Source organism: Struthio camelus, chromosome 9, assembly GCF_040807025.1.
Source record: "Struthio camelus isolate bStrCam1 chromosome 9, bStrCam1.hap1, whole genome shotgun sequence".
Classification (NCBI taxonomy): domain Eukaryota; kingdom Metazoa; phylum Chordata; class Aves; order Struthioniformes; family Struthionidae; genus Struthio; species Struthio camelus.
This window is the reverse complement of record NC_090950.1, coordinates 28,053,906-28,065,397: the sequence shown is the minus strand read 5'-3', so window position 1 is coordinate 28,065,397 and position 11,492 is coordinate 28,053,906. Positions and strand designations below refer to the sequence as shown.

At 41.1% G+C, this 11,492-nt stretch overlaps 2 protein-coding genes across 8 annotated transcripts in view; one reads left to right on the top strand and one right to left on the bottom strand.

The window, feature by feature from the left end:
* LRRC31 (leucine rich repeat containing 31) overlaps positions 1–11,492 on the bottom strand; it is a 51,551-nt gene that overhangs the window by 31,868 nt on the left and 8,191 nt on the right. The window lies entirely within an intron of this gene.
* Positions 1–11,492, top strand: part of SAMD7 (sterile alpha motif domain containing 7) — a 21,426-nt gene extending 9,934 nt beyond the window's left edge. For 4 of the 5 annotated variants that reach the window (XM_068954490.1, XM_068954492.1, XM_068954491.1 and 1 more), the window contains 7 exons: positions 714–840; positions 974–1,110; positions 2,300–2,378; positions 4,909–5,588; positions 6,860–6,981; positions 7,777–7,887; positions 8,893–11,492. In XM_068954490.1, the coding sequence (XP_068810591.1) occupies positions 714–840; positions 974–1,110; positions 2,300–2,378; positions 4,909–5,588; positions 6,860–6,981; positions 7,777–7,887; positions 8,893–9,165 (1,529 nt within the window). In that variant the 3' untranslated portion in view covers positions 9,166–11,492. Of the gene's footprint in view, positions 1–3; positions 841–973; positions 1,111–2,299; positions 2,379–4,908; positions 5,589–6,859; positions 6,982–7,776; positions 7,888–8,892 lie in introns of all 5 variants that reach the window. The other variant, XM_068954494.1, reaches the window with a different exon arrangement.

Sequence of the window (11,492 nt, the reverse complement as noted above, 5' to 3'; positions counted from 1 at the left end):
TAGGATTGCCAACATCTATATAATATATGAGAGAGAACCTGCAACAGGATTAATGCCTTAAAAAAGGCACCTCAAATTTGCCGCAGGAATAACTGGAGAAACATGTTTCTGTTAAGGCCAGCGAAAGTTAAGATGGAGAGTTCTTGGCATTCAGAATTTGATCAAGAGATGGTAAGTATCTGGGAGAGCAGCCAAGGCCATACCAAAACTCTGCAGCAAACGCAATTAAAGTTGGACATTATGAGGTTCTCACTCACAACTACAGGTTCTTTTCCCTGGACTCGCCGTCTCATAACAGCGTAGGTCCCAGTGAATAAGATTTTAAATAAAACTCTATTAGAAGCAAAAACTCTCTCAAGCAGAGAACTTAACATTCACGGCTATTCTCTTCTGTTCAATAGTGATATATGAATCATCACTGACTGTAAACTGTCCTTTCGCTCCCTCGACTGTGCACATCCTGTTTATTTTTGCTGCAGTTTGATTGTATAAATCTGCATTATATTAACAATGTAGTTAAGGTGGCGGGTGGAAATGCCTTCTTTTTTAGTTGTTGCCATAAAAAGAGTATGATTTGCTAGCTCATAAGCACTAAAATTCTGGCATTTGAGGAAAAAAAAATCCACCCTATTTTTCCAGTAAAGTTGCACTGTGGACAGAATCACTTTCTAATTTACTACATTCACAACAGAATTGTATCTGCTTTGTGTCAGAACTGCGGCAGCGGCAAGAGATGCTAATGAGAAATCAGCTGATGGCTGTAAACCCACAGCTAACGGGCACAGGCCAGCAGAGAATGCAGGCAATTCCCTCTCAGTTTGAGCCTCGGCTGGTAGACAGGTATTTTCCACCACTTCTCTATTATAGTATTGCAGTTAAAGAATGACTGCTCATGTGGTATATAAAAATTTTATATTATTAATAACTAAACAATGTATTTTGCATGTCTGAATGCAATTTTTTTCCACCTAAGAGATCTGTTACCTTCAACTGAAATGATGGCATCAGCTGACCCAAGACAGATTCATATAGCTTCCCACCTTGGACCCACAGTCCCGCAGCAGGCAAACATGCCAAACATATTGTCCAACCGTGTTTACCCAGGCCCAGGTAACGAAGCACTGTCTGTATCCTGCAAAGCGATAGCATGCTATTGAGAAAGCAAATGGCTCCTGCTAGTTTTTTAATCAGTTTATCAGTACTGTCAATAGTTATATTTTATTCTATTCTCTTCTGTAAAGTAGTTTGACTGAAAGGAGGCAGTCTGCTTACCAGAGATTCTAACCCGTGCCAGTTTAAGTTTAACGACATCCATTTTAACTGCCATTAAATATACTGATTTCCAAGTTATGTGCATGCTTGTGTTTTCTCCCTTTCCATCTGTATTTTCCAAGTATTTCTCCAACTAAACAGAAGGGCTGTAGCTAAACACACGGGTCCACACAACATTTTTTTTGCTATGTTTAATTTTTTTCCTGTGATGATATTAACTGTTTTAAGAGATTATTTCACTGACCCTGCTCTTTAAATCACAATATCAGACTCCGCTCCTGTAGGACAACTACGAGTCCTTTCAATAAAGGCTCACGTTACAGGGTATAGTTCTAAGGGAAAAGCTGGATACCATGGCATGGCAACAGAACTGTGGCATACCTGTCAATTATACAAATTTATCTATTTTTAATCATATATTCATTTATATATCAGTTTACATAAAAAGGCAATATCTTGAGGTTCTTCCCTTGAGACGAGCGAATAGATTCTGGATGCCATATATTCCATAAACAGGAATTTCCGGCTTTCATCTTTTTTCCCCCCTAATGTGGGTCTCTGCTTTTGATTTACCACAGACAGATATCCAACAAGAGATCCCCTCAAGAGAAAATGCCTTTTAAAATTACATGGCAGCTAGGCTAAAAACAGTCTTAAAGCAGTGGGTTTGCTTTTCTTTTCTTCACCGCTGGTTATTTTCTTCTGAGTAGCTATATGTACTTGAAAGGCAAAAGTCATCAAATAGAAAAGCACTGCTGTCTCTTTCCTTTATGGATAATGGTAGCTGTGCCTAACTACAGATCTGATCCTGCAAGCACCCGACACTGGACTTGATGTTTCTACCACATATTTCCACTAAAGCAAGGAACACAAGTAGGATCTAGCTTGAAGTTGTATTAGCTTCCCAGTGAAACACCTAGTTCACGTCTTTAAAAGATTTTCAAAATGTCTCTGCGTTGCTTTTGGGTTTGTGCATTTGCTAGAGAAAATGAGTGAATTTTAAAGACTTTTTCCCCCTCCTTCTAAGGTTACGGCTTTCTTCAGCCAGAATCCATGGAAGCTGTGGCCAGGAGACAGGAGCTGGTTCAAAAGCAAAATATTGCCAGGTAATTCATTGTAAGCTTTGCTCTGAGGTGCAGGCTGGGATTCGGGTGGCAAAGGCAGATGGGGACAGTTAAGTCATAGACTTGTAACTTCTTATTTAGAGTGATTGAGATGCTTTCTCAAATGACCCAGAAGAGCAAAGTGCCCTCTATTGTCTCAGAAAGTCTGAAGCCATTGAACTTTCTACTCTCCCTCATTCTGCTTTTAGCCTTAAAATGATTAAAGAAAAAAGCCCCAGCTTAGTTTAAGAAACAAGCTACAGACTTTAGACCCAGCTCCTGAACTCCAGATCCAAACACCCTGAAATTACAAAAGGTCATAAACAGATTGAGATTTTACAACTGTATCCTGCAATGCACAGTATTTTGAACCTCTACAGCTGGACCCTGGGGATGATTAGAAATGCCTTCACCCTACTATAGGTGAGCAGGTTTCCTAGCTTAACCAAACAGACTTGGTGCCAAGGTTACTTATAAGGAGTCTGGTGATTTGTACCAATTTCAGTGTAATCAGCAGCTGGTTAAATAATCACTACTGCCTCCCCTCACTGCCATATCACTTCCATAAGGGACCTCTAACCTCGACCATCTCCAGGTTGGGCTTCAGCACAGCACTGAATTGCAGCCTCCCTCACACAGTAAGATGAAGAGCAAAAAACAGATAAATTCTGAATAACAGTCTCCCAAGAGAATTGTGATAGGAGTGTTTTGAACTCTTCAGTTAGAAGTCGATCACTGAACTCCTCCAAGTAGCAAGGCTTGCATCAGCACTGAATTTTACATAGCTCCTGACACATGGTGAAAGCCCTGAGAAAAAAGCAAGTAAGAGAGTTAGCAGATGGCAGCAAAGGGGACCAGCATTCGTCCCCTCAGCCCCATCAGAGCCAGCCCTACCTGTTTCGGTTCTTTCTTCTGCCCATCAAAGCTAAGAAAATCCCAGCATAAAAGAGCTCAGACTAAATTCATGAGATGATCTTTACCCCTAGTCTTAAGCTATGCTAGTCCTGGCAATTTCTCCCTGCTTCACACTGCTTTCTGCAGTAGTTTCCCCCAGCACACTTCCCCCTTCAAGCTGAACCCTCAGACTGGGTCCTTTCACCCTTGATAGACATCAGGTGTTGACAAACAACCTTCTGCACCCTTCCCAGCTGTGCTGGCTAGCACCTAGGCTCCAATCCTTGCTCTTTACGGGACTCTGCAAAGCTCAGCAGTTCCAGGCTACCTGAACCTCAAAGGAGCAGACTGTCCTACCCATGAGGTAGCCAGCAATGTCGCACTCTTTGCTGTTTGTCTCCACCTCATGAGGCATATGTGAGCAATGACAATCGGACAAGATATATAGGGACGTGATACATAGACGAGAAGATGTCTATCCCATCTTTGAAAGTGGGAAATTCAAGATCCAAAGACTGTAGCAAAGATGAAAAGAAGGCAGAGAAGGAAACTTGACTTTTATGGAGTGAGCAACTATTTCCTCCACACAACTATCATCTAAATAGGTATCTTTTATCCAAACTGTTTTCCTGACAACTCTACATTAATGAGAAGTCAAGAGTGTCTCTGACCGTTTTCCTCATTTGCAGCATTAAGAAAGCTATCTTAGTTCACTTAGAGGCTCAGTTGCCCTCACAAGCCCTTTTCCAAAGAATGTGAAAGTCCCACTGAAAACTCCTCACAGCAGAAAAGCAGGCAAACCCTCCTCTGGTTTGTGCCTGGAAGTCTTCTCATCTCTCAGGTCCACCAGAAGCTGTGACCGGGAGCTATAGCTTTCTGTTTCATCATTCATCCAGCTCCAAAGAAAGCTGATGCCAGCAAAGCTTGGTACACTGCTCCCCGCATTCTCCACATCTCACTGGCAAACCCTCCTACCCTCTGGGCCAGGCAAGAAAGTTGGCACAGAGCCTGGAGCGGGAGCTTTCTCCTCTAGGAGGGTGATCGGCTGAACATTTACCACCAGAGTCTCATCTCTTTCTGCTCCAGACACTATGGTCCCAGACACTACGGAGAACTGACCAAGAGACTCATTCACATTAGCTTGCTCTGTATATATACACCGGTTGCACGGATAATATAATTTGAGTTCTTTACCATTTATAATATCACTGACATTTTTCAGTTTTCTGTATAATTTTCTGATTGACAAGATAGGTCTCTTCTTTTCTTTAGTCTTCAGCCCTTATGACACTAGAGACAATTCTCCAAATCTGAAGGGAGCATCATCACTGCAATAATGCCTGGATTGCCAATGTATAAATAACTTTTTCGTCTGAAATGTTAGCCACAGTCATCACAAGGAAAATGTATTTGTTCATCCTTTTAGTTTACTCTATTTATTTGGAAATACATTAAATATAGCCAGGTTCGCCACTCCCTCTACTATGTTTGTGACCTCTCACATACAGCAATATAGAGGACAGAGAAGGAAAGCAATACTCTTATCTACTCAATTGTCTTAATTTTAATCTGCCACTGGAAAAAGAAGTGATGAGATGACTGAGCTCCCCTGACTACTTGTGTTCTGTGTGTCTCTTAGGATGGAAATGGAGATGAATGCTATTTTTCAGCAAAAAGAAATAGAGAAAGCTCATCGGAAAGGGTTACTGGGCCTGGAAGCACCTTTCCTTTACCACGGGATGCCAGCTAGTCCCATTGCTTTCCGTGGCAGGCAAAGGCTACCTGAAGGCCACCTTCCTAGTGACTTATATGTTCATCGTACCACCCTTGATGAAATTCAGGGCAACGCTATGCTCATGGCAACCAGCCCATACCCTCCAGTCAGCAGTTTGCAAAGGGAGAGGGGCCGTCGGCCAGGGAGAAGAGCTGGAAATCACAAAACTGCAGACTGCAATGCCAACGGCACAAAGAACCAAGCTGAAGACAAGACTGCAGAGCCTGCTTCTGCTGCAGCGGACGATGAGAAAGATGACAAGAAAGAAGCAGAGGTGGAGCCATCAAACAAGCATGAACAAAGCAAAAACCAGAGCGAAGCCTCTGCAGTTTCCAAAAATTGTAAGGAGTTTGAACAAGGCTTGAGAAAAAACTGCACTTCCCATGAAATATCTACTGAAACCAACAGCTGCAACAACACGAATGAGAAGGAGTCTACTAACTCTTGTGCTGCGTTTGATGACAAGTACATGTACCCTTCTGCAATCCCATTCTCGGCATTACCATATGGATTCCCAGTACCCAGCAACCCATTACTAACTTCAGGTTTGTCAAGTCTCCAGATTAGTTTGAATGACATCTGAATACCATTTATTTTTATTGATTTGCTCTCTTATTTCTTCCCTTTGTTTTAAGAGTATTTTCTGTTACAATAGAGTCATAGCGACTAAATGTGGAGTTCATGTGCTGCAAATAGTAAAGACTTGATGAATCCAGGTCAGCAAAGGCAAACAGAATGGTTTCCCTACCTAGAGCTGTGCAGCTTGCTGGCATAATGGAGGTTTCAGTATTTTAGGTAGCAGTACTAGACTTTGCAGGACCTCTATGACAATGCAATTGCACAGCAAGAAAGTGACAAAGCAGCCTCCTAACTGTTGTGATGCTTTGTGCCCTGTGCTATACCACTGCAGGAGGATCATCACTGCTAACTCATCAAGTTAGCATCGCCCTGAGTTCTCCACGATTCTATTTAACATATTCCATTCTCTCATCTCCTTTGTGTTATCAGGAGGGCAGCAAACGATACACTGATCATAATCCCTTGTGTATGTCAAACAGCACAAGGAGTTCCCTTAGAAGCTGTATTCGTTTAGGAACAAACTTATCCCCAAAACTTGACTTCTACAATAACTGTGTGCCTCTCCAGGTCCCTCATAGGTCTCTCCAGCCACCATTCAAGAATCATTTTTTCTAAAGCTATGCAGCTATTGTTAAATGCACAATGGATGAGCCCTGGAAAACTTCCCTTTGCCTGAAATAACAGCAGGCTGGGATGTTTGTTCAGGATCATCTACCAATGACAAACTGTATCACTGAAAAACAAATAACGTACACTAAACATTCACTTCTTGTCTGCAAGAGGCATTCCAGTTAAAATACACAAAACTGTTGAATGAAATTGTGAGCTAGACTCTATCTTCTCCCTGTATCTTTTCTACTTCTAACTGACACTAGGTACTATGGGCTAACATAGGCTTGATTCTGTTCTATTGGGATATTAGTCAAATTAAAATAAGTATAAGGTATAAAGAATCAAAAGCATCTGATAGTGTACCTGTTAAAGAAAATACTGCAGTGTGATTAGTATTTGTCGTGACTGGTACGTCACTACCATGTACAGTACTGTGAGTAAACAAAAGCAGCCAGTAAAGACAATCAAAAGCACTCCAGAATCAGTTACAACTGACTACCTAGCGACTTTGGTATCTAGGACTGTTGTATCTGTCGGTGACTACGCAGTGTCTTATGTTAACAATCTTCTCCTACTGATTTGCCAAGCAAAGTGCTACAGACATTTCTGCGTTTTCTTCTCAAAGGCACACATGGCCTGATCCTGAATGGAGAAGACATTTCTTCCATTGAAGACATTCGCAAATGGACTGTTGACAACGTATACAACTTTATCATTAGCCTTCCAGGCTGTTCAGATTATGCTCAGGTGATTATAAACATCCACCATAGTTACAATTGCAGGTCTTTAGCACCTGCTATATTTAAAGGTCATCTAGTAAATTTTATGTGGCAGAATTTGTTCTTACTTATTACAGATGCAACACTACTTTTAATTATGCTTCAACACATGAAGCCACTTGCAGTCATGAGGAAGAGCCAGTCCCTGGCTCAAAGAAGTTACAGTTCAGATTACATACTCTTTTCAGTTGTATGCTGCAGTCTGGAGTCATTGGTCATCACATACATCAAGACTGGCAGCACAGCAATGGTAAAGGGAAAGTATCTTAACCCATGCACTCCACACACACTGCACAATTTTTATGCAGATGAAAGCAATTCTGCATTCTTGTGATATAGGTATAACCCACCTACCACCCCGAGCTCTTTAGATCATTATTCCATTTTAAAAATGGAAGTATCATTAGTAATGTAAATAAGAGGTTGAAATTCTATATAGTCCCGGGAAAGATTTAGTAAGATGAAACCATTCTTTCATTGACAGCAGGCTGCTCTTTTTTCTTAAATTAAAGAATTACATAACATTGTAGCATTACAAAGTTTGGACTTGCTGAGAGCAAGTAGATGAGCTATAGGCAAACGTGCTGATATCCATTCACCCAAACATGAGATGGCATACTGCAGTTAAGAGATGAGTATGAAGATAAAATACTTTCAAATTATTATTTCCTCCTTGTGTTGTCTATGTTTCAGGACTAAGTATAAAGTATGAACAGTGAAGTCTATTTTAGCACACTACAATGTTCATTTTATTTTTTATAAGATATTTAAAGACCACGCTATTGATGGAGAAACCCTCCCACTGCTAACAGAGGAGCATCTCTTGGACACAATGGGATTAAAACTTGGACCTGCATTAAAAATCCGCTCTCAGGTATGATCATTAAAAGCCCTGGAATGGGAAGTCACGGACACATGAACAGTCAGAAGCTATCAGGATGAAATTTTTCCAAATTAAATGGTATTTTTTTTCACTGATAAAATAATTACGCTAATACTGGGGGAGAAGAAAAAAGTTACTATAGAACAGTAATATAACTCCCGCACGGTTTGCTTTTGCTTCTCTGAGTGTTACAACAACAGGCAGGGAGGCACTAACAGAGAGGTTATGATTTACAGTTTGAGACATACTTAAAGTGGAGTCAGGATACAACAGAGCTGGAGACTAGGCTGAAGTCAGAAATGGGATAGATTTGTTTGTCTGACAGAGTAATTCAGTTTCACTCCTCTTTTCCCTTCCCAGCTGGTAATAAATGCTCTGTGGTATATTTGTTTTTGCTTCAACCTGTCTTTTAAAATATCCCAAGTAAAGGTTTCTACAGCCTTTCTGGGAATATAATCTTACAAGTTTCACAGACAGGCTGTTCCCCTATGTTGACAATTTTTTGCACTTAATTTCATCCAATAATATCAACTTTCTGTGCGTTTCTACTGTCTGCCTGGTTCTTTTTCCTTTTCTTTAACCCCTAGCTCTCTCTCACTCTACTGTCATTAAAAACACCTTCCCTGCTTCTACCTAGAAGTTCACCTCTCCTCCATCCCACGGGTGCTGCAGCACCTAGAGGGCAAGAAGGAGCCTGCTGTCAGGGCTCAGCACACTGAGCCCTTTCCCAGATAGGCTGTGTTGAGCACTGCCAAGCTCCTTCCACAAGAACTTGGGCCTAGAGAAAGGTGAGAGGGGAAAGGGAAGAAAAGATTTCTGCACTTTTGCTAAGCACTGAGTGTGCTTTTGAGATAGTTGGGATCTCCACGGCTTCAAGGCTGTGTCCCTAACATCGCCACATGACAGCCAGCCTTGTTGTCAGATGAAGCTACACATTTAAAGACCTCAGCATTATCCAGAGAAGCAATTGCTGCAATCCTCTTTTTGTCTCTAAAGGTGTCTCGACGTCTGGGCAATGTGTTCTACATGATGAACCTTCCTCTCTCCGTGCCCCTGCCACCTGCTCCAGGCAAACCCTCAGATCAACCCTCCGACATTGCCTCCCCTCTCCATTGTAATAGCAGTGGTGATGCACTGGATAGTCCTTGCTCTCAGGACCCAGAAACTTCAAAAACAGTGGAACCGATTGTTTCAGAAAGCAGAGAAAATTCAAGTGACGCAGCTGGATCTCAGGCTGACTTCCAGATGATCACTTTTCAGAAGAGTTGAGCAGAGTCCGGGACATAAAATGTTTTTAATAATGCAGTAGAACCTCTAATTACAAAGTGTTAGGATAGTTACAGCCTGAAACCTTTGTATGATTGTGGTTGAATGAAACAAGCCGCAAATGCAGCAAGGTGCAATGGGGTATTTTAAAAGCATTAAAAAATGCTTTTAAATAAATACATATTAGCGCAATTACTTTCAAGCGCAATTCATTGAAAAGAACATAATATAATGATATTATATATTGTTAATGATATTAACAGCTACATTTACTGTTTCATAAATTTAAGTCCAGTGTCATCACTGAAATCTATCAGAGATTCAAAGTGTACCGTCTCTCTTAAAGTGTGTTCCTGCGGGCTGCTGCCTGCTGAGAAACTACAAGGGAAAGGACAAGTTACTGCTTCCATACAGCCCATAGCTGACTTCTGCTTCTGTTGAAGTCTATGGCAGAATTCAGTGGGAAGGTATAGAATTACCTCCAGGATATGGAGAAATATACCCTAGTCTCAGCAATATGAGTACATTTCATCGCCGTTCTAGAACTAAATGCCTAGGAAGGGTACGCAGGGTATAGAGAGGGTGCACAGATTAAATCCTGGACATTAAAATACTGTGTGTAACAGCCATGTTAATTATTCTGAGGCATTCTTATTGCCAGGATTTGAAACTGCTTTGCTTGATTGCCCAGATGAACTGAGTTTAGGAGGAAGCGTAAGCAGACTCTTGTCATGAAGATCAGTCACAGATAGTAGCGTTCCTGTGGGCAGCAGGCTCAAAGCTTCGCAGCCCGGCCAGCTGGACTCCCCCGTTCCTGCCAGCCTAGCTGTCAGCAGCAGCACCCTTCGCCTTAGCATCAGTAAGCCATGAAAAGCACCTCACTGAGCAATATACTTCTCAACGTCCCTTATTTTGGGAGAGGTCACCCAACTGCAGTCTGGAAGTTATTCTTTCTCTGCAAAAGTTGCGCTTCCCCTTGTTTCTGCTATTGCCTCATAGCAAACAAGAACCACAAAATGGAGGTTTTAGCCAGGGATAAGTCCCCAGCATTTCATTACGATTCCTGCGATAATTGCCTTTGTTCCCTCTTTAGGGGACTTTGTGGCACACTAGTCTTCCATTCAGGCTTTGGAAGTCAATACACTATAGTGCTGTCTTCGACTCTCCTCCCTGCAAGAACACATCTTTACTCCAAAGGACACACAAATATTTTTGATAACATTAAGTTTTCTAAATTGAGGCTTGACAGATTGGGGATCTGTTGTATATTGCTACTTAACAGTCTCTCCCCTTAGTCTAGTTTGTGAGGCCTCAAGTATGTAAAAAAACAAGAGGAACACTGCTGTTTAGATTGTGAGCGTCTAAACACATGGCGGAAGGGAATAATGTGATATTTTGGACTGTAGGCACTTGTTCTTTTGCTTTATCCTGAGATATGTTATTTTATATCTTTGGTCTTGCAGATCACGTCTTTGTGCACTAGATAATGTGGGATTAAATGCTAACAATAGTAACTTTCACATGTTCCTCTTACTATACTGTCTCTACTCTGCGGCCCTGAGAAGAAGGGCAAAGATCTTTTTCTGAAACAGCAAGTTTTGCTCTAAAAAAGAACAGGGCTGATTCTGCTTTCATGAAAACTCTGCCACTGACTCCAATTGTGGCAGGTTTGGACAGTAGCACAGCTCTGTGTATAGCTCCCAATACTGTAACCAGGGTCTACGGTGTTAGGGTTAATCAATAAAATCCAGAAAGGCCCACTGCAAACGCATGATATGCTATCAGCAAAACACTCCAAACTTACACACTTTACAGATCCTAAGATCATTTCCTCCTAAGTGAAGTGCTGACCTTTACATCTCTGATCCAATGAAATTAATGGCAGTCTTTCCATTAATAAGAGAGTTTGGATTATGCCTTACGCATCATCTGTGGGTATCTTTCATATGAGAAAATGTTCACTGAATACTCAACAGTGTTCAGAAAAAGCAAAATTATAACCTGAAGCTGGAAAGCTTAAATATTACTCCACAAGAGTATCTAAAAAAAAAGTACAACAGCATTATTAATCTTAGAATGGCAATTCGTTTGCTCTCCACTTTGTCTCAATGAATTTTAAAAAGTGTTGACCTCTGTTCTCTTCATTAAGTTTTCTATACTTTGTCATAGCTTAAAAACTTAGTCAGGGGGCTTGGAAGATTTTATGTTGAATTTGGTAAAATTATAAAATGTTTACTTTTTCATATTTTGCATAAAACACCACGGACAATGGACAAAATTGTATTCTTTTCAAAGTGCTTTCAATAAGCAACTAATAAGCTACTTTAATA